The sequence below is a fragment of the Schistocerca serialis genome, chromosome 5 (assembly GCF_023864345.2).
Source record: "Schistocerca serialis cubense isolate TAMUIC-IGC-003099 chromosome 5, iqSchSeri2.2, whole genome shotgun sequence".
NCBI classification, from domain to species: domain Eukaryota; kingdom Metazoa; phylum Arthropoda; class Insecta; order Orthoptera; family Acrididae; genus Schistocerca; species Schistocerca serialis.
Genome location: NC_064642.1, coordinates 131,165,868 through 131,190,231, shown reverse-complemented (window position 1 = coordinate 131,190,231; position 24,364 = coordinate 131,165,868). Strand labels below are relative to the sequence as shown.

At 42.9% G+C, this 24,364-nt stretch overlaps 1 protein-coding gene across 2 annotated transcripts in view; it reads left to right on the top strand.

Annotated features, from left to right (window-relative positions):
• Positions 1–24,364, top strand: part of LOC126481799 (alpha-1,6-mannosyl-glycoprotein 2-beta-N-acetylglucosaminyltransferase) — a 444,750-nt gene that overhangs the window by 382,503 nt on the left and 37,883 nt on the right. For both annotated transcript variants that reach the window (XM_050105754.1, XM_050105753.1), the window contains exon 3: positions 9,493–9,738. In XM_050105754.1, the coding sequence (XP_049961711.1) occupies positions 9,493–9,738 (246 nt within the window). The remainder of the gene's footprint in view (positions 1–9,492; positions 9,739–24,364) is intronic.

Genomic DNA, 24,364 nt, shown 5'->3' with positions numbered 1-24,364 from the left:
CAACTCACGGTCAGACCCAAACTTCCGTATGTCGTCAACCATGTGTCGACATCCTGTACTCGCACATCCATTATGTATATTCCCATATACGAGAGACATTTTACTTAAAGTCGCTATCTGGTGTCGGCGGATAAATACGAGATTGCAGTGCCTGTGTTATTCCGAATTACGACGTAAAGTTTTAACATCGTAGTTCGGAATAACACAGGCAGTGCAACGTCGTATTACGGTTAAGCGTCCCATCGACATGTAGGTGATTAGAAACGAAGCGGGGCACAATCTCGGATTGGGAAATGAGTAGAGAAGAGAATCAGCCGCACTTTTTCAAAGGGACCATCCCGGATTTACGACAATCACGTAAAACTTATATATGGATTACCAGAGGGGGATTTGAACTGTAGGCCTTTTGGATACGAGCCCAGCGTCTTAACCAGCGCCACATCGCTCTATAGGATGGTTCGGATAAAATGAGCTAGTCACATTCTTCTATTTGTCTCCTCTAGAAGTCCTTCATGGCATACACTGCATCAGCATCGTGAGTTACGAATTACCGCGTAAAATGATGTCAGCTGCTACAATATCACGCTGCCTTTGAGGAAGGTAAAACTCAAAACGTGCTGCAGGAAGCATTATGCAGTAATAAGTAACCCTTTGGACGCAATTACAAAGGACTTCACGTTTGTCTTGAGCAATAACCACCATTCGCTTCGGCTTCGCTAGTTCGTGACGACTCTTCAGACGAGAAGAGCAACTGTTTGCAGTGAAAGAACTAACACGATAGCGAGGCTGCGTTCTTCATGCCGAAGTTTCACGTACACTTACAGGCGTTTGTTCCTTATTCGTCGAACCGAAGAAATACTTTCGCTGATTTCCTGTGACTTACTTCATGGTCTACGTACAAAGCTTCAGGAACCAATTTGGCAACTATTTTTCCTTTACATATTTTTATCGGTAAATACGAGGCGCATCCAGAAAGTAAGTTTCCCGATGTTGTTTCCTTTGAAATAGCACATTTTTAGCCGGGAAAAATCACGCATGCGCGACAGATCTATGACGTGACAGTCAAATGCCGGCCGGACACGTCCCGCCTGGTGCCAGTACATAGGCAGCAGTGCCCCGAAAAGGCGTCTCTTATTCGTTCTCCCGCCACCTTCGAGGTTCGGTCTATGATGTGGTTCCTTGACGCACAAAGCGCCCATCGAAATTCACCGTCAGCTCCGTCAGGTGTACAGGCAGAACATCATGAGCCAACAGATGGTGCGTGGAGCGGCAGCGCGTCCTGGAGAATCGTCACTTTACGATTACGGATATCAGCGCAATTTCCCGCAAGTATCGCTATCCTTGTTGCGTTAAACTGTCAGTAAGCACGTGCTATTCAAGAAATTGTGTGCCGGGTGGGTGCCAACCGAGCTCAAAACGAAACGCTTTGGGTCAGCACTGACATTTCTGTGGCGGTATCGTGATGATGGAGACGAGTTCCTCGACAGGATCGTCATGGGCCATGAGACGTGGATTTCTCACTTGACCCTGGAAGCCAAGCAGCGATCAAGACGAAATTCAAACAGAATGTGGCAGTGCAGAAAGGGATGTGCACGGTGTTCTGGGACAGGATGGGCATTCTACTCATTGACTTCCTGCCCAGAGGTGAAACAGTGAACGCTGACTCTTACTGTGAGACAATGCGACATGCCATTCAGAGCAAAAGGCGTGGAATCTCCTCGTGTGTTGTGCTGCTCCGTCACAATGCTCGTTCGCTTACGGCTCGGCTCACAGCAACTGTTTTGCAGGAGTTTGGCTGGGAGCTGCTTGATCATCCAGCGTATAGTCTTGATCTTGCTTCCAGCGATTTCCACCTTTTCTTGCACCACAAGAAATTCGTGTCCTCCAGCTAGCGCTTTCACAACGACAAAGAGCTGAAGACCACTGTCACACGCTGGTTCCATTCACAGGCGGCAGACTTCTACGACACAGGAATACAGAAGTTGATCCCAAAATATGACAAGTGTCTCAATTCTTTTACTATGTCAAAAAATAGCTCAAACTTTTCTGTACCTGTTCCCAATAAAGTTTATCATGTAACTATCTTGCTTTAAAAAAATAATAAAAAAAGGGGGGGAAACTTACTTTCTAGATACACCCCGTATTATGTAAAGCAATATTTTTGGAGATAGACGTAGCCTAGCTCTGCAGCTGTGTCCTGCAAAAATATATACATCAACAGCTATCATATTCTAGAATGAGATTTTCACTCTGCAGCGGAGTGTGCGGTGATATGAAACTTCCTGGCAGATTAAAACTGTGTGCCCGACCGGGACTCGAACTCGGGACCTTTGCCTTTCGCGGGCAAGTGCTCTACCAACTGAGCTACCGAAGCACGACTCACGCCCGGTACTCACAGCTTTACTTCTGCCAGCTATCATATTATTTCAAATTCATCAAATGGGCTACCCCTGAAGGGTATACGAGTTTGGTCCCTACTATTTTAATAAAGCACGTTACGTGTAACGGTTACATCCTCACTATTTCATCAATGGTTACAGTTATCAAAACACGGCCTTAAACGAATTACAGTTTGCAAATAGGAGAGTATCGTTGGGTCTCGTAACTTTTCACTTGCCGAATTATTGAGGTAATTGGATTTTTTCTGGAATATTCTGCCTTTTATCTATGACATTCAATAGCGCGTGATGAAGAGTGTCGTTCTGTAATGCTTGTTACTGAGTGCCAGGATAATGAGAGTCCGAAACGCGCCGGCAGAGCGCCATTAGTTTGTGTTTGCGCGGCACTCGATGTTAATCTGATTTTCGCCGACAGACTGTCGCAGCGGTAGCACAGTTCCAGCGTGCTTTAACGAAATGTTTAACTGCAAACCCTATCAAGCGTTGTCTCATTATACTCCCATTTTCGAGACCTATCGAATGCCATCAGAAGAGTCCGCAGCTCGTGGTCGTGCGGTAGCGTTCTCGCTTCCCGCGCCCGGGTTCCCAGGTTCGATTCCCGGCAGGGTCAGGGATTTTCTCTGCCTCGTGATGACTGGGTGTTGTGTGCTGTCCTTAGGTTAGTTAGGTTTAAGTAGTTCTAAGTTCTAGGGGACTGATGACCATAGATGTTAAGTCCCATAATGCTCAGAGCCATTTGAACCATTTTTTTCCAGAAGTGCTGGTTCTGCAAGGTTCGCAGGAGATCTTCTGTAAAGTTTCGGAAGTAGGAGACGAGGTACTGGCAGAAGTAAAGCTGTGAGGACGGGGCGTGAGTCGTACTTGGGTAGCTCAGATTGTAGAGCACTTGCCCGCGAAAGGCAAAGGCCCTGAGTTCGAGTCTCGGCCCAGCACACAGTTTTAATCTGCCAATAAGTTTCACACAGTTCCTAACAGTAATACTTGGCTTGTAGCGTTAAAGTTTTAACATAAGATTATATCTCTTAATGAGCAGATTATGACTGCATTTTAAATTTGGTCAATAATTACGCGAAACATTGAAAAATAACTTTTCGTTGCCCCTGGGAGCCGTTACGCAGACAGCCGGCAACTCATACTGGGTTACGGGATAGGCACTTAGTAATGTTATGTTCTAGAAAATTCTGCATGAGCAACATTATCAGGCGTACAGCAATAATGAAATAAAAGAAAGAAACAAAACAATAAATAAATGCAAGGTCAATAAAACTGCATTCTGTGTTTACGAACTGGAATGTACAGTCGTTAACCCGGAGTGAAATGGCGTTACATTCTTCCACGAAATTTTTTGTGTCGTCGTTGCCATTGTAGAATCTTGTATCAGGGAAAGCAAGGAAGAGGATGTTGTTTGGTGGCCGGTATCCTGTTTCTACAACACAACTGCACACGTGTTAACAGGGTTCTATATTTACCAGAACAGAAAGAAACTTATCTTTAAGCTAGTCCATGTGTTGTGGTACAAATTCTTCCGTAATAGTCCACGTTAGCCTCACTGCTGGTGAAATGCAAGTCCGTCAATGTATTCTGCTCTGGTCGCTATGTACTGATTGACTCTGAGATAGAGGCTGTGACTGTGACTGACTGCGACTGCGTCTCCGACTGCGACTGGGCTGACTGCCTGTGACTGATGGGCTGACTGGGCCCTCTAGTCCGCCGCGGCGGTCTAAATACTGAATACTGGCAGTCGAGAGGGCGTTGGCAGCTCGTTGCTTGCGAGTCTGTCTTTGGCCTCTCTCCTGATAGGCGCTCTTGATTCAGTGCCTGTTATCGATCTTCTTGCAACCTCTTTGCGGACTGGTGGCAGCTTGCGCCAACACGAAATTAACAGACACAGTATCATGTATGGATAAGCAAATGTAAGCTGCAGTGAAATGGACAGGTTCTATTGGGGTCAAGTACCCGTATAGGAGACATCCGAAGTGTAGGTGTTCTGCTGTTCAACTGGTTAAGAGGAACAGGAGAGTCGCTATTCCAATACAAAAAAAATGGAGAACCAACAAACGATGTGGACACCCGACTTCTAACGATCTTGCCAATGTTCCATTGTGTGTGGAATCTTATGAGACTTAACTGCTAAGATCATCAGTCCCTAAGCTTACACACTACTTAACCTAAATTATCCTAAGGACAAACACACACACACCCATGCCCGAGGGAGGACTCGAACCTCCGCCGGGATCAGCCACACAGTCCATGACTGCAGCGCCCGGTTACTCGGCTAAAACTGCGCGGCAATGAGCTTGCATGATAAGCCTTGAAGGAGATGCCATCAGTGTCAACCAACTTGGACATCCCACCCATTACTGTGTGGAAAGCAGCCGCAGCCACACCTCTGCCACTTACAGATTATGCAAGCTGAAATTCTTAATGACTCTTGATCTCGCATGTCTCGAGCTAAGGAGTGCTGAAGAGCCTTAAGGACCATTATCATTTTCCTGCCTGTCTACTTTTCTCAGGTGAAGCCTGTTTCACCAGATACGGAATGCTCAGTAGTCTCCATATACGTACCTGCCTCGTAGACCCCCCCATGCTGCAGCTGTGAAGAGTGATCAAAATATACAAGGTGACAAAAGTCTTGGGATAGCGATATAAAAGGTGACAGTTATTGAACTATATGAAATAAAATCGCCATAACTTCTTAATGGGGTGTGTTAGGATGTCCAGGCAGCACGGTTGGGTGCAGTGCATGATGGGAAACGGGTTCAAATGGCTCTGAGCACTATGGGACTTAACATCTGAGGTCATCAGTCCCGTAGAACATAGAACTACTTAAACCTAACTAACCTAAGGACATCACACACATCCATGCCCGAGGCAGGATTCGAAACTGTGACCGTAGCAGTCGCGTGGTTCCAGATTGAAGCGCCTAGAACAGCTCGGTCACACCGGCCGGCGCGCATGATGGTAATTAGTATGGTTTGGTGTAGAGACAAAGCCCACTTTCATTTGGATGGGTTTGTCAACAAGCAAATTTGGCGCATTTGGGGACTGAGAATCCGCATTTCACGATTGTGAAGTTTCTTCACCCTCAATGTGTGAGTGTGTGGTGTGCAATGTCCAGTCACGGAATAATAACATTCCTTGATGGTAGAATGACTACCGAACGGTACGTGAAGGTTTTGGAAGACGGCCGGCCGAAGTGGCCGTGCGGTTAAAGGCGCTGCAGTCTGGAACCGCAAGACCGCTACGGTCGCAGGTTCGAATCCTGCCTCGGGCATGGATGTTTGTGATGTCCTTAGGTTAGTTAGGTTGAACTAGTTCTAAGTTCTAGGGGACTAATGACCTCAGCAGTTGAGTCCCATAGTGCTCAGAGCCAGCCATTTTGGAAGACGATTTCATCCCCATTATCCAAAGTGTTCCTGATTTCGACAGGGTGTGGTCCATGTAAGACGGAGCTCGACCCCTTCGAAGCAGAAGAGTATTTTGTGTCCTGGAGGAACACTTTGGGGGCTGCATTCTGGCTCTGGCGTACCCAAAAGCCACTGGCAAGGGCCCCGATTGGGCGCCGCATTCTCCGGATCTGAACGCAAGTGACTCGTTTTTGTGGTACTATATTAAAGAGAAGGTGTGCAGCAATAACTCCAAAACCATTGCTGAGCTGAAAGCAGCCACTCAGGAGTCATCGACAGCAGGTCATGCAGACTTTCGCAATTCGTCTGCGCCAGATCATCACCAATGATGGCAGGCATATCGAACATGTCGTAACCTAAATCCGAATATCTGTTGTGGCGTTTGCATGTTGAATAAAGCGTGTGCACGCCGTAGTTTGTAACTAATTTACGTATTTTGTTTTCTGCATCTAGTTCAATAGTTGTCAAGGTGTAGACTTACACAGATGGCGGTGGTATCGCCTACACAAGGTATAAAATGTCAATGCAGTGGGTGAGCTGTCATTTGTACTCATGTGATTCATGTAAAGAGGTTCCTGACGTGATTATAACAGCACGGCGGGAATTACGAAGGCTGTTCGGAAAGTAAAGTCCGGTGGGACGCGAAATGGAAATCACAGCTAAAATCCGATGAAGCGTTGCACATGCTTGTTGGCCAGTGTCTCTAACATATCTGTCGATTGCGTCACGTCGCTCTTCTCAGTTCTGAGCGCACAGTGAGCGCGTAAAAATGTCTAGAAAGCTGTGTCTCCCGCTAAGTACGAGGGTTGGAACTTTAATAGTGGCAACTAATTATTTACATCTCGTACAAAATACATACATGTTTCAAAGTTTTACTGACCTTCAAAGCAGTCACCAGTATTGTGTTTAACCTGTTGCCAGCGATGTGGAAGTCGTAGGATACTCTTAGCAGTGCTAGTTGTGTTGACAGTTCGAGCGGTGCAGTCTATTGCCCGACGAATTTGTAGCAGTTCTGAAGCGAATGCCGTGAAGTGTTTCCTTCAGTTTAGAAATCGAGTTGAACACACAAGGGCTGCTGAGACTGAAGAGGGTCTCACCGCCAGCGACATTATTCGAAATACACCAGAATTGTTTGAACAGATATGACATAATTTCGTTCAACGATATCTGCCTGCGTGGAAGTTGGAGAACACCACTGAACAGCTATTGTTAATGTAGCTCCCTCTGCAAGTCGTGCAATATGCAGAGTGAGCTATTTGAGATAACAAAATATCTCAAAAACTACGCATCGGATTACAGTACGGAAAAATGCTTGTTCAATATTTTTAAGAATGCTTTATCAGTGTTGATCCTCCCTTCAGTGCTCCATCCCCAGGAGGTGGGGCGGGGAAGAAGCTTTGAATTCTTGAACAGAAACACCTCATTCTTATTGTATTGTAGATTCGCGTTCCATGGGAAAAAATGCGTAATTTTTGTATGTGACACTTTTATCGTTGTATGTATGGTGCTCTATTGACAAATAACACAGTTGTGTTCAAAAACGGTTATTATCTCGAGAAAGATAAAAACTGTAACGAGACGGTTTCAGTAATTGTGGAAAGAAACTCGTTTGAGGTGTGTCCTCTAACCTGAAACCAACGGGATGTTGTCGTGAGGGTGTGTCTCTACCTCTCACCAACGGGGTAATTGTTTGTAAGGATTGTTTCACAATAAGAACTAAAAAATGTCACCATCCACTTTAGTGCATATATTTATCCGCACATGGGTGATTCGAAACGACTGATAAATATTTCCAATGTAAACTGTTGCATTAGTGTTAACGCCGAATCATGTTATAGCGCGTTGTCTGCGCTTTATAAACTTCGCTCCTCAACTAACCCACCAAACAACAGACAGGTGAAGCAAGATCTGGCGATGTTCTAGGCCAAGATACAAGACCGCCTCTTCCGGTCGACTGCCGATTGTACACGCGATCTAGTACTTTGCGTGCTGCTACAGAATAAAGTGCTAGACAACCACCATGTTGAAACGACACTGTTTGTCGCAAGTCTGCAGGCAATATGGGAATTTGTCCTCAAAGGATTTTCGATGTTTATCACCATTTAAGGTGCCATCGATAAAGAATAGAGCATTGAGTTTGTCATCGTCATCCACATACTGGTTTATGCAAAGAGCATCCTTCGCTGGTACAAACAAATGGAAGTCGGAATGTGCGAGTGCTGGCTGTAGGGTGCATCAGCAACAACACTCCAATGAAGTTTTGTGAGCTCTTCTCGGGTGTGCAGACTTGCCAAACGTCCAGTTGATCAGCGAAGTGCTTGATTGTGATCCGTCGATCACTTCGAATGAGAGTGTCCGCACGCTCCAACACTGCAGGAGTCACACCTGTGTGCGATCGGCGGGCAGGCGGGATATCAGACAGGTTGCTTTTGACCACTACCAAGTCTGGAGGCACCTACGAATATCTGCGATGCTTTGGTATTCCGCCAGAAGTAATTCAATGACAGCTCTCTGCTTGGAACGCACTCTGTTACAGAAGCCATTTTGAAGGCTTCGTACAGCGGAACGTCATGAAACTGTAGGGACTGAATTGGGAATATTCCACGATGTCTCAGAATAAATTCTGCATTTTTTTCAACCAAACTGGCCGAGAAAAAAAGTGTTGCATTACTTATTGAAGCCCCCCGTATTTTTCGAAAGTCTTGTGCTAACGTAAAATTTTTAGGTGTGTCCATTGATGAGAGATTAAATTGGAAGAAACACATTGATGATCTGCTGAAACGTTTGAGTTCAGCTATTTACGCAATAAGGGTCATTGCAAATTTTGGTGATAAACATCTTAGTAAATTAGCTTACTACGCCTGTTTTCACTCATTGCTTGCGTATGGCATCATATTTTGGGGTAATTCATCACTGAGGAATAAAGTATTTATTGCACAAAAGCGTGTAATCAGAATAATAGCTGGAGTCCACCCAAGATCATCCTGCAGACATTTATTTAAGGATGTAGGAATATTCACAGTAGCTTCTCAGTATATATACTCTCTTATGAAATTTGTTATTAACAACCAAAACCAATTCAAAAGTAATAGCAGTGTGCATAACTACAATACTAGGAGAAAGGATGATCTTCACTATTCAAGATTAAATCTAACTTTGGCACAGAAAGGGGTGAATTATACTGCCACTAAAGTCTTTGGTGACTTACCAAATAGTATCAAAAGTCTGACAGATAACCAACACGTATTTAAGAAGAAATTAAAAGAATTTCTGAATGACAACTCCTTCTACTCCAGAGAGGAATTTTTAGATATAAATTAAGAAAAAAAGAAAAAACCAAACAAAGAAAATATAAAAAAATTTTAAACCAAAAATAAATAAAGAAAGTTGTTATATTAACTTAATTATGTTGTTAAAATAATTTAATTATGTCATGTATTGGAAAATTTGACTCGTTCCACATCATTACGAAATATCGTATTCATGATCCATGGAACTAGTATTAATCTAATCTAATATGGTTGTGGACATGCAGCCCCTTAGTCGTCCAGTAGTTTTTTAAGCACCCAGCAGAGACATACTGCAACAATTGTTTTCAGAGTGCGTGACTGATGCGATGCGCCAGCTGTTGCCATCTCCTTTTGTGCTGCGCCCTCGAGCTGAACGACAGGTGTGTGGGTCCGCAGGTGCTGCACAAGTTCCTGACGCCCAAGCCGCGGCGCAACGCGACGGTGGCGGCGGGGGCGGCGGCGGCGGCGGCAGGCACTGCAGCGAACGGCAGCGCGGCGGCGGCGGCGGCGGGGCTGCCCGTCCCCAGGCCCAACATCTCCGACATCCGGCGCAGCATCGAGCGCTACAACGAGATGCAGACCATCCACAACGAGGAAGTGTTCGGGCCTGTTCAGAATGACACGCTCATCATAGTCGTGCAGGCAAGTCAGCAGACTGGATGAGTCCGTCGTTATCATCATCATATATCATCTTGTTGTTGTTGTGGTCTTCAGTCCTGAGACTGGTTTGATGCAGCTCTCCATGCTACTCTATCCTGTGCAAGCTCCTTCATCTCCCAGTACCTACTGCAACCTACATCCTTCTGAATCTGCTTAGTGTATTCATCTCCTGGTCTCCTTCTACGATTTTTACCCTCCACGCTGCTCTCCAATACTAAATTTGTGATCCCTTGATGCCTCAGAACATGCCCTACCAACCGGTCCCTTCTTCTTGTTAAGTTGTGCCACAAACTCCTCCCCAATTCTATTCAATACCTCCTCATTAGTTATGTGATCTACCCATCTAATCTTCAGCATTCTTCTGTAGCACCACATTTCGAAAGCTTCTATTCTCTCCCCGTCCAAACTATTTATTGTCCATGTTTCACTTCCATACATGGCTACACTCCTTACAAATACTTTCAGAAACGACTTCCTGACACTTAAATCTATACTCGATGATAACAAATTCCTCTTCTTCAGAAACGCTTTCGTTACCATTGCCAGTCTACATTTTATATCCTCTCTACTTCGACCATCGTCAGTTATTTTGCTCCCCAAATAGCAAAACTCATCGCAAATTCAAATTAATTTCGAAATGGTTGAGGAAAGAAAATAGAAAAAAACCGTTACTCCCTCTCTGTGACAAGAAAATAAGACTTAACGGCTTTAGAAAGCTGCTTATACCTAGGGCTCAGGTGGTCGACAAAATGTTAGAATGTTAATGTAGGAGGGAAAGAATACAGCACAATTTAATATGGAAATAAGTGAAAGTTTAGGTTAGGACAAAACAATATGAAACTGCTAATGTAATATTAAATTATATAAACCTGATGATGGGCTGTGGAAACTGGTTGTTAAACAAAGAAATTTTCTCAGCAGCTGTTGCTGATAATCTTAACATTCTTCTGATATTAAATCTGTTGGTGCAGTAATTTAAATTCTGAACAGTAATAGCCCATTACCTCAGTGTTTTCGAAAAATTAAACTGTAGTAACTCTGTACCTATGCTAATAATAAAACTGTAAAACCGTCCCATCTGTACACTGAACAGATTTGCCAATAACTAATGGTGGATGATGTAAGGAGTGTAACAGAATACAATAAAACTATTTTTTAAAATTTTGTCTATATGCACAGATGATATGAGATTAGCTAGGTGCAACTTACAAGCTTTAGTCCATCAGAATCGGATCACGGGAAAAAGATACCTGAATTTAAAGTTTTAGGAGAATGTTCCGCTTAGAAGTTCGATGTTTACCCCAGTGTCATGGCCATCACGGCGTAGTGCACAAAACTACCAATCCATGGTACTGTTCGGTTATTTTTTATCTCAGTGACAGAACTACTTTCGGACGCATACATCAGGGAAAGAATAAAGCGCCGCAATCTTATCATCACGAATAAGACCTAACGTTGAATTTACGTTGCTATGATATAAGGATTTACTGATTTTGCTTTGTGCACTGAAAAATTAACGAAACTACTTTTCTTCTTCCGATAAGTTTTATTTATACTTGACTTCCTGATTTTAGAAAAACGAATTTATTGAATTTGCTTTGTGATCTGGGTGGCTAATTATTACATCGTGATTTCATTTTGTTTACAGATACAAATGCCTAGGAAACATTCGAGTCTTTCTCAATACACTGGAAAGGCTAAAAGACTACATACATACACACACACACACACACACACACACACACACACACACACACACTCCTCGTCTTGCTTGAGACTCTAGTCCTATTTTTACCAGGGTCATTCAATAATTAAAGAGACTAATTGGTCTGCAGAAAAAAAGCGTTATTTTTAAAAACAATACTTTTTCTACTTTTCAACATAATCCCCTTGAACATTTATGCATCTGATCCATCGGGCTACAAGCTTTTTTATTCCGGCTCCAAAGAACACTTATCTTGATGTTTGAACCAATTTCCCACAAACTTCACGTCCTCGTTGTCCTGGAACCTCTTCCCACGTAATACCCCCTTCAATGCACCAAACAAATTGAAATCACTAGGCGATAATCAAGGACTGCACGAGGGATGAGGCAGTCACTTCCCAGCCCATTTTGTCGATGGTTTCACGGGTTACTTGAGCGTATGTGGACGTGCGTTGTCTTGCTGAAGAATCACACCTCTCCTCTGAGGTCCACGACGTCCCTCTCTCATGTCTGGTTTTACCTTGTTTAAAAGCAAATCCGAGTAGTATTGGCTGTTCATTGTGCGCTGCGCTTCGAGATAATCACAAAAAACTGTACCTTCAGCATCCCAAAACACCGTCAACACGACTTTTCATGCTGATGCTTGGGTTTTGAATTTTTTCTTGACAGGTGGGTTGGTGTGCTTCCACTCCATGCTTTGTCCTTTTGATTCTGGCTCATAACAGTGAACCCAAGTTTCATTACAAGTTAAAATTTTGTTCAGGAAATGTGCACCTTCTCTTTCACAACCTTCCTTTGGTCCTGTGCACACTCTCAATCTTGTTACCTCGTGTAGCCGCGACAACTCTTTTGGGACCCATCTTGCACATGTTTTGCGGTGCTTCAGCTTGTCACAGATAATGTTATGAACTGTGCCAGTACTAACTTGAAACTTATCAACTATCATTTTCACAGTCACACGGCGGTCGGCACTAATAATGTCATCAATTCGACTTTCAAGTGAGAGAGTTGAAACTGCAACTGGTCGGCCAGTACGGTGTTCGTCAGTCACTGAGTCGCGATCATTTTTTAACTGCTCTACCCACTTGTAAAAATTTGCACGATTCATACAACCTTCACCATAAACTTTAGACATTCTACAGTATACATTCACTGGTTTCTCGCATTCAGCAAGTAAAAAACGAGAAACAGGACGTTGTTCAACTAATGTGGATTTTCTAGCGGACTCGCCATCTTAAAATGTATTTTTGAGGTTTTATAAACAAAACAATGTTGGTACATCAGCTGATCAGGGCTCATCCCAGTGATGCCAACTTAAAGCCATAAAAGTACCAAATTTGCCCTACTAAAGCTGTTTTCCTCAGACTAATTTGTCTCTTTAATTACTGAATGACACTTGAATATGTCGTCAGGACCATTACAAACCAATAAACCCGCAGTTCTTTAAAGAATCGAGCTCCTGTGTATAAAACAGCTCCAGATGTCTACTTTACTTTAAAAGTGAGTTAATGTGTTAAATAGTTTATGTTAAGCAAGTAAGATAGAAAAAGTTTAGAAAAGGTTTGAAATCATGTTTGAAGTTTGTTGGAAGTCGCTGAGTGTTTGAAAATACTGAATGGGTATGGTCGGGTTGATACGCACGTAGTGAGCTACACTGCCTCAAGTCATACAGTTTCTAAATGAAATACTTATGTTGCTGTAAAAACCTAATAAGATTATAGCTCTTATGAGTAGATTATCACAGCATTTAAAATCTTTAAATTCGATCAATAATTGTATGAAATATTAAAAGCCAAAACTTCATTGGTCATGGAAGTCTTTAAATAGGCAACCTGCAACTGGAATCGTGAACCACGATCCATCAACTATGAACCGAGTTAGTCGGTTAGTAAGTTAGATGACTGAAGCAGTTTCACCACCGTAACTACAGTGATGAGCCCGAAACATTAAGACCTCCTCTTAATAGCGTGTTAGTTCACTTTTGGAGCTCAATATAGCAGCGATTCTGCATGGTATGGATTTCCGAAAATTTTGCGCCGATAGTTTGTGACTACGAAGCTGCCGATACCGTGCCAGGAATGTTCCACCGGGCTCAGGTCAGGCTTGTTTGATGGTCAAGACAGCAATGCGAGTCATGTTTCTCAAACCACTGCAGCACAATTATGGCCTTGTCACACAAACATTTATGTTCCTGAAAGATGCTATCGCCCTCAGGGAGGCATTAAGCGTGAAGGGATGTAGGTTGTCCGCATTAATGCCCACGTATAGTCCGTTCAAAATTAGTTGCGACTTTTGACGTTTGGCTCACCGGGTGGAGACATGACGCTGTTGCCCAGGTAACACCAATGGCGAGCCGGCTTTCCCTACCACCCCACCAGCAGTTCGGTTGGTAATGCGCCACTGTTGCCACGCCATGGAAAAACAATACCACGTGGTATCGCGCGTAGGGGGCACCTATGTTCAGTAGCTCTTGTTGTAAAGTGATTTTTTTCTGGCAGTGAAGTGTTCTACATCGTCAGGTGTGTGAACAAGTGTTTCCCAGCTAGCACTCAAGCTTATTTCAAGGTGGATATTGAGTTTAGGTTCAGTTGAAAATTCAAGATTGAAAAATCAACCTGTTACACAGCTTGTTTCAAGGTGGGTATTGAGTTTAGGTTCAGTTGAAAATTCAAGATTGAAAAATCAACCTGTTACACAGTTTACATCAAGCTGTAAAAATTTAGCTTGAATTAAAATAATTTTCCCAAGCTTGAAATAAGCTGTAATTTCCCTGGAAGGCTGTACAGCAGATGCGCGCGCAGCATAGCTTCCATAGACGTCCACGGGAAGCGCCACAAGCGTTTATAAGCCGTGACGTAAGGGTGTTGTCGTGTGTGACGTCATGACGGCGCGGAGTTTGGTTTTAGTGTGGCTGTCTCCAGTTCTGTTTTATCTTATTTTATTTACTTTTCTGAGCCTTGCTATGTTTACGGCCATTTTACCTTTGTGACGCGCGTTAATGGTTGTGGTTTGTTGACAAGTTTGTTTTATACTAGAAAACAGTTCGGTACGTTAATGTTACAAATGTTAAATATTACGTAACGTAAAGGAATACCATATTCTTTTACGTAGAAAAATTGAGCCTGGATAAAAGTGAAATGGATTACCAGCTAAGAATACATATTACAAGTTGTTGAGCAAAAAAAGGTCATTTTAAACTAACTCTCTAATACGTGGCACAAATAAATTAAAACTACTTCATAATTTTTTCACACCATTTCCATTCTGATATTTATTTAATTAATTAGGTTCAATAAATTCAGATTAATATTTATATAGCTTAAAACGAGCTGTAAATACCAGGCTGTATTCCACGTGTGTAGATACAGCTGGAGCCAAGCTTGATAAGTCAAGCTTGAAATATAGCTTGAACTCTGCCAACTTTGATGTTTGTTTCAAGCTTGAATACAGCTAACAGGCCTGAATATTCCAGCTTTGATCAAGCTTATATACTTGAACTTTACAGCTGGAAACAACTTTGAAACCGGCTTACTGTGCTATCTGGGTTCGTGTTGGCGCTGCATTAATAATAACAGTGGAGTACGTCTGAACAAGAGATTCGCAATAAAAGAGGTCGTCCAAGAACACGTTCATCGGATTTGAATATAACGTTCTGTTGCAAAATATTCTTTCGAATTCGACAATAGTAATGGACACTGCGCAATGCCGCCCGATTGTGATGGATGAAGCCCCAACAATGCAGCGGAGGAAAGCGGCTATTTTTCTCTATGTAAAAACTATGTTCGATCGGATAAAGTTGACCCTAGCTTGTATAAGACGAAGTTAATGGAACTTGTAGTACTGTACAAGCTAAAAGCTCCACACTGTCAGGTCGTCGAAATGGCTAACGGTAAAGAGCATAGTTTAATCAGGTATCCACCTATCATGCTGGTTTAAAACTGACTGAGAATATATGGGCCTAGGTGAAAAGTACTGTGGCAAAACAACAAGAAATTTACTCTCAGTACGACTGGCATGCTGAAAAAAAGAACTCATTGTAAATATTTCATCATAGGACTGGTTCCAAGTTGTCAACCGTACCATGAATGTAATTGAGGTGGCAGGGATTCATGAAGGACGGTAATTAGCGTCGAGTAATACGTTAGTTCTCCTGTTGCTGTGTTAACATCAGCTGTTTTGGCCTAAACACAGCGGAGTTTATACAGGTGTATACCTACTAACACTCGAACGCAGTTGAAATTGTGGAAGAATCCTAAACCAGCGTATTATTAAACTAGCAACCGAGGGCGAGACAAATCAATAATAAGAACATTCATTCTCAGAATAAAAATAAATGCAAGTATATTGTTTGTCCATAAAAATTGAATTATTTAGTTTTAAAAAAAATCTGTAGTTGCTTGATTATAGCGGTGGATATGGGAGTTTCGCATATTAATCATGTGGCAAAATACTGTTCACTTTGCGTGGTATCATATGCAAAAATCTTGTTTCGATACCGCCGATAGTTTATGAGATACGAGGCATTGATGAATATTTCATTCTGGCCTTTCCATTGGTGAGTACGTTCGTGACGGAGTCCTTTACATACATTCCATTTTCTCGACACTGTAGACACAGCGATATCCTTCGAGATTTAAAGAATAATTTAATGTGTTATCTAAATTTCATATGCTATAACATATGACGTAACACTCACCTAACGCAAATTCATAGTGATCCTTGTTTTTCACTTAAACTTGAAAATTTCTTGCATTAGCTTAGCCAATACCGAAATATCATAATAACTATGACCGTTAACGAAATGATAGGCAATCCATCATGAAGCTATAAGAAGTGCGAGACTCAGAATTTATTACCGTATAGGTTCTTTAAAATCGTTTGAGAAAGACTGCAGACAGACCAGCTTGCGCGGCTGACAGGTTACGCGCCCAGCAGTGCTATTCTACCTCCATGAGTGCTACCGTCGCCCGCTGACGCACTCAGCACGCTCTGGCAACTTATGCTTCCTTCTAGTGGTGGGCCAGGAAATCACATGTTAGAATTCACAGTGATCGAAAAGTCACAGGTATCACAATAACAACTTTACAGAATCTAACTGCAATTACAGTCGCAAGTAGCATTTCACATTCAACGCCATGAGCCATCTGTTGGCCGAATTTCGTACTGCTTTATTTCAGTGACAAGTCGCGGCTAGAAGTCGCAAGTAGCAACTAAAGAGAGCAGTTAACTGTGTCATCTGTTGGCCAAAGTTCGTACTACGCTCTTTCTCTGCTATTCGCTATCGAGTCCAACTGCGATCTCTGTGGCAAATTGCAAGTCGAAAGTAGCAAATAAAAAACGCACTTAACATTCTTTACCTAGTGCCATCTGTTGACCGACATCCGTACTTCGTTATAAGAACCTTGTGCCTCACGAGATCGATGTACTGTCTGCATATTATATGACGACATGCACATTCAGCACCAGTTATGGTTGGTCAAACACGGCTGTGACCCTGAATGTATTATAGCGATAAGAAGCAGCATTGCCTTTTTCTCCAGAAAATATCATTTGGAGACAAGTAACCTAAAAAATGTGCTTGATTCTGCTTCCAATATGACAGTTGTGGTTAATACTCCACGTCCTACAAGACTTTGCAATGTTAACACAGCAGAACTCAGACATCTAAGTGTAATGAAATGAAAACAATATTATTGAGTCATATGAATGTTTCACTTTTGTTCCGACACAGTTCAAGACTGGAGAAAAATTTTAAACCTGGTATTCTACATGGCAACTGCACACACAAGCACTTTTTGCCGACACTACAACCACCTACATAAATAAGCTTTTCCTGGGTTATCTTCAAGTACTGCACTTACACTATTCCTGATTTAACTGGAAGATCTGTACTCCCCACTTTCATATCAACAGCCTCAAAATGCATACTCTAGACCTCAGGCTATGTTACAAGTCAGTGTCACATCGAGATTGTGGGTAAAGGGGGGGGGGGGGGGGCATGTCACCCTCCAACAAGTTTTTACCAATAATTAAATGGACGAAAATTTACAGATATAGGACGGCTTAACATGGGAAAATGAGATTTTCATTATTCACGCACTGTATTTAACATTTATCATTCCTTTAAAATCGCATAACAACTCCAATTAAACACAGTTCAATCACTCATTCTGCACACATCTTTCATAATTATGGCACTTTTTAACTGCAAATCCTCTAACAGCTGCCTTGAATCTTCACGATTCTCTCTCAAGAGTCTTGATGTGGATAGTTGGGGGATGTTTCACATTTGCAAGAACGATCTCATTTAGGTAATTAGGTTCATCGAAACACTTAGAAACTAACCTCTCGTCTGACGAAGACAGTCTAAAGACGCAGTGGCAATTTCTCCAGATCTGTTGACAATGATATTTTGAATTATCGCTTTACTGAGTGACTGAAATGTAGTTCGGACACCTGTGAACATAAAAATACGTCAGAATTCGTTTTCTAAACACGAACTATTACGGTACTGTATGGCTACTTGCATATTTATTAGACTATTAATATTTCCACAATTGTTGCTTTTATACAAAAGTAAAGCCAACGGAAGAACAAATGTAAAACATACTTACTAATGACCTTTTTGTTGAGATGCAATTTTCTGTGTGAACAAGTGTAACTTTTTCATACGGTCATAAGTCGCAGGAGTCACAGAAGTCGCAGAAATAGCAGTGGTAGAGTGCGGAGGTATACAAGACCTGGATTCCTTAACTGCGATTCTTAACTGCAACAAATCACAATTAAGAATAACAGATACTCAGAAGTAGCATTCATAGAAATTACTGATATCGGAAAATCGTAGTTTAGCCCATCATTACTTCCTTCCACCCGCTCCCTACTGAACTGTCAAGAGTAGCAACTGATTTTAAGCGTACTTATAGTTGACAGCTCTCAGGGCGTCTTCGATTACTACCACAGCTCCTATGGAAGCTCCGGTCCCCCGTAACATAACACTGCCCCCGACTGGAGTGCATCCGTTGCACGCTGCATATTTCAACTAGCCGTTCCCCTGTTGACAGTGTATTCGGGCACGACCGACAACCTGGTATAACAAGAAATGTGATTCGTCAGACCAAGTAAGACGTTCCATTGATTTATGATCCAGTTCACACTGTAATCGTAACTGACGAAGCGCACAACATAGGAACACGTGGGGATCGTTTGCCACGGTGCCCTATGTTCAGCAAAGTGCGCTGAACGATGTGGTCTGAAACACTCCTGCCTGCACCAGATATGTTGTCAGATCTTCCTCACATTGCCTCCTATTCTGCTTTACACAGCGGTCAAACCGAGCTTTAAGTTCTGTGATGAGGTTTAGTTGTCCAACACCTTGTCGCCTACTCGTGATTTCATCGCCCCCCAGTCATTTTCCACAGATGCTGACGATAGTAATACGCAGAGGCGATTCTAGAAGCCGGTCAAGGGGAGGGGGCTAATCATGGAGGTAGAATAAGGGGAGATGGCGCCACAGACTTGCGCTGTACGTTGTTTTGAAGGCAGTGGGCGGGGCCTGCCGCCATCTTGGATCCCCCAAAACATTAACAGACGAGTGTTTACAATTGCTTCTTGTTCGTTATTTATGTCGTGTGCACGTGATATTTGGTTTATATAGTAAATGTTACTCGGTTTTAGTGAACAACACAGCATAAGGAACGCAACTTCAAACGTTTTTCTGGTCTTAAATGCGTATTCGATACAGTAATACGTAAAAATATTACGCTTCTTGCCTCAGTACTGTAATTCCTTTTTGTTTATACACTTAGAATAACCGAGAAGAGACGTATGTGCTATGAAAAGCGTGCTTTTGTAATCCATTTCTATTCACTTTCATTGTGTTTGTGTCGATAATTGATAAAGCCAGAACTCCAAAAACAATGATTGATAGTTTAGAGCCACCGATTTGTATTCGTTGCATTTTCAAGTCAAATGCTAATTTTAAATGTTCACGTTTGCAAGAAACTTACCTTATTTCCTTTGGTGTCCCATAGATGTATGCAGGGATGATATAAACAAGCCAGCTGTCATGTCAACAAAGTGAAAAATACGTTAAATTACGAAGGAACAGAACTGAATTTAAGATTGTCAGGCCCATTGCAATTTCCACATCTGCTTTCTTTTTAAATTGTACCTACCAAATGACATTCAGCGTGGCAAAGAACAGAAATTTACAGGGTAATACGACAACACAGTGATTAATGTAATGATCTAAGCCTGGACTTCGATAGGGAACATTGCTTTAACAAATATGTAACCATTTAAGTACTTATAATTTAACCACTGTAACTGGTGTTCCACACATTTTACTGAAGATTTAATTAACTACATGTAGTTACATTAGTTTTATATTAAATTATTGCATTTTAAAACATTAGTCCCCATTTCCAGGATATTTCTTGCCAGGGCTTTTCAGTTACTTCAGAATAACCACACAGTGAAAACCAAGTTTAATGCTCACTTCCAGACAGCTCTTCGCCTTCGATTGATAGAAATCTAAAGTTAAATCACAGAAATAAAACCATACTGTAAAACTTTACAGTGCATCAGAATTTCAAGTATATATAAGAAAATAGCGCTTAAATAAGTCCAGTTACGAATGAAATGTGATTTGTTTAAACTTTAGACTACAATCAGAACGATTAGTACACCCGTGAGCGACGCAAGCCCGGCATTTTTTATCAAAACACTTCACGACTACACGGAATCAAACCACCAGAAGCGAATGTTTTGGGGTAGCTAACATGGCGGACCTTCTCTTGGGTCGGCTTCAAGTTTGTGACGTCATGACAACTCCTCTTATTTTTACCTCCATGGGGCTAATGCGGGGGTAGCGATTTGGGGGAATGGAATATCGCTGAACAAAAGGAGAGTCCTCCACCGACCGACAAACTGGTAAAATTCGGTGTTGCTTAAAGTAGTTTTTGGTAACTGTTTTGGAGTTCAGAGTAAAAATAAAACATGTTTTAACATGGGAGATTTTATAAATTACATAAACCGTAAAACAGGTCAACTTACAACAAATAAGTTTTCATTAATTTTCTGGATACAGAAGGTGACATAAATGTAAAAACTTGAACTTGACATGATATTAAAAAAATCTGTTACAAATTTCACTGGTTATTTCCGTCTTCTGCCCATGCTCATTCGTCTCTGTTTCTTTTTACTGAAACGTCAATGATATTTTCAATGTCCCTATCTCTTTCTTTATGGATATTTGCAAGAGCCAATCCATTTAGTGTTACCTGCCCACTGTGTTACGCAAATGAGTCTTTATTCGTCCCTAAGTAGAGAAGCTTCATTCACGAGTGCTTGCAGTGACAGGAATAGTCCCAAATATTTGAAGTAAAACATATACATTTCAGAAAATCTGCTTGTCACAGTTCTTTAAATCTTCAGTTGTTTCAGATCTTTTACTTTCATCAACTCACTTTTTCTTCCGTAGTTTCAGCTCTCCTTTTGAATCTGTTGAAGTAAGCCGGCCGGAGTGGCCGAGCGGTTCTAGGCGCTACAGTCTGGAACCGCGCGACCGCGACGGTCGCAGGTTCGAATCCTGCCTCGGGCATGGATGTGTGTGATGTCCTGAGGTTAGTTAAGTTTAAGTAGTTCTAAGTTCTAGGGGACTGATGGCCTCCGAAGTTATGTCTCACAGTGCTCAGAGCCATTTGAACCATTTTGTTAAAGTAATATATTCGCTGATTTCTGAAGTCATTTTATCCAGCGTAATATTATACTCCATTGGGGGATGGGGTGGGGGGCTACAGCCCCCGTAGCCTCCCCCCCCCCCCCCCCCCTCCTTGTCACCGCCCCTGGTAATACGCGAACAGCTACCCATTTTCTGAGATCGTCCTCAGGCGCCGGGCATAACGATCTTCCCTTTGTCAAAGTCGCGTAAGCCAGTGGATCTTTCCCATTTGCAGCCCGTATCGTCGCTAGAAAGCTTCCCCATTCGTCTATTCTCGGTTTACATATGTACTTCCCTTATCGTATCGCTACCAGGTTTCATTCAATGTCGCAGTGGGCAGACGTCATAACTTTTTGACTCGTCAGTATTTTTCTGTCATAATAATTTCAAAACTATGCAGTCATGCCGATAAACTTCGGAAGTTTGGATTATTGCAGCAATTTCCGCGTTTACTCAAAAGTGCGCAAAATTATAAGGCAGTAAAAATGGCAACAGTTGCTGAGGACGTTAATTTTCCCCTCGAATTTCATTCGCGTCAGTCACTCGCAATTGTGTAAGGACACTTCAGGACGCGATTTTACTAAGCTGCACTGAGTGCCAATTCCATTCGATGGTGTTTGCAACCTCAGGATGACCAGCTTGTCGGCATACAGCGACAAGAAATTGTTGAGAACCCAATTGTAGATTCGATAGTTGCAGAATCAGCGAGGGGTAACACGATAATAATAATGAGTGTATGGCATTGGTGGCCGGGAGACCCCTTCGCGGGGCGGTTCGGCCGCAGCTCCACAAGTTCTTTATCGCCACTACGGCGACTTGCGAGTGATGAAAGACACACAACACCCAGAAAATCCCTGACCCTGCCGGGAATCGAACCCGGTACCCCGTGCGTGGGAAGCGAGAACGCTACCGCAAGACCACGAGCGGTAACACGATGAAAATGTCGAACAGTAATTTAGATCTCTCTTTGTTACTGCAAATCTTTGCAGTACACGGTGTTCCAAAATGATCTTTACAACTTTGATCACCTATGTTTGAGAGATGGCGATATATCGGTGTCGTTTACGGCACAAGGTTCACACACACTTAAAGTTGTAGGAACTGGTTGAGTTGAGCGTGTGGGCGATCTGCAGCACGCAGGATATCTTAGCATATTCCAGTTCATCGCATGTACAGCCTTGCACGCCCTCGTTAACGTGTGCAGCTGCTGCTCTGATGCGGGCTTGTAGGTCCCGCATCAGGATCTGGGCAGCATCCTTCACAAAGCCCCAAGAAAAAAAATCGAATAGGTTTACTTCTGGAGGCCTTGAGGGCCAGGAAATCGTCCTCAGCCAATCCTGAAACCTTGAAGTGCGCCGTTCAAAGGCTTCCTAACAGTCGAGTCCCAGTGAGAAAGAGCACCATGCTGCAGCATGATGCCAGGTTGCAATTCTTTGACCTGTGGATATGTAAGGCGTTTCAACATGTCCAGATAAACAGTTGAGGTTATTGCCGCTTAATGCAAAGGTGGTCAACACCAATGCAGCACACCCTCTTATCATTATACTTGATCTCGGAGACTTCAGCCTAGAGAACATTACTGTCAAACTTGTTGATAACAACCTGTGGCTCACTGACTACAGTGACGACACTCCGGCATGGAACGTTGCACACATCTGACAGCTTGATGACCATATGTATACGCTACCCAATGGCATTGATTGTGCCTCCATATCATCCCGCCTTTCAAAAGATGGCGTCCTCACCACCAGATCCTGATGCAGAGGCAATCCCAGTGCTACCACTCCCGTCATCTCCAACAGCACCACAAAGTCCCAGTTTGGTTTCAGCAGGCATCTTGTACACCATTCGCTACTCTACCATCTGTACAGAACCAGTGTCTTACATGACACAACTATGATAAATGGTCCAGCTGTGTTTTGCATTGCAGCCAGCCAGGTCACATCTAGTCAGGTATACCTGTGCATGCCAAACCATCCAGATGATGAAGCCATTCACATCTCCCCTTCAGTGCTCCACACTATGAGAGGTGTCTCCACAGGGATATCGACATTAGTTCCTGGAGCTCAGTGTTCAGCCGCACCTCACATGGTGAACAGACGCTGGCCAGAGTACCGGTGGTTACCACACATACGTTTGTGGCCTTCTACACTTGCTTTATCTACTTTATAAAGCTTGCCTCTTCCGCCAGTTCCACCGGTCCGATGATCTGCATCTCAGCTTTCACTGCCATTGAGGTTTTTGCTGTTATCCTTACAAGGAACCCTTACAAGGTAATATCACCCGGGTCAGGTAAACCAAGGTTTTCTAACGATGTGTTACTCCTCCCCCTCCTTCTTTTTCAACCGGGCTTTGAACAGGCTTAGACAGAGTTTGTCAAAGTACAATACTTATTTTCTTACTCAACAAGACCAAGGCGTCTCTACATCAGGCAATTATGTTGGCACACCTGGTTCCCCAGGCACGACTGGCAGTAGTTGTGGATGCTAGCCAGCAAGCCATTGGTGAAGCTCTGCACCAGCATGCTGAAGGCCATTGACAGCCCCTGGGCTTCTCCTCCCATAAATTTACATTGTCACAAGTTAAATGGGGTGCTTACGATAGGGAATTGCTGGCAGTTTATGAAGCTGTCAGACATTTCTTACCACAAGTGGAAGCTAGGCCACTCTTGGTTTTCACAGAAATCAAGCCTATTACTTTTGCCTTCAGTAGGAAAATGGATGGCTGCTCACCATACCAATTTAGACAACTTGAATTCATTGTCCAGTTTATGACAGACCTGCAGTATATAAAAGGAGCTGAGAACGTCATGGCAGATTTCGTTATCACAGGGAAAACCCAGACTTTTTGTACCTAAAAAATTGTGACGACAATTATTTGACAGCATCCATGGGCTGGTTCATCCGGGAATAAACACCAGCATCAAACTAATGACGGACAGATGCATGTAGTCCAATATAAAGGAGGACTGCTGTAGTTGCACAAAAAGTGCTTAGATTGTCAGATGGGCAAGGTTGGATGAGACATGCACAAAGCGGAAGGAGACTTCCCACGACACAATGTTTCACACATGTTCACCTGGACATCATGGGACCTCTATTGCCTTTGGAAGAGTACTGTTCCATACTCACTGCAGTGGACTGCTTCACCATATGGGTGGAGGCAGTTCCATTGTCAGACAT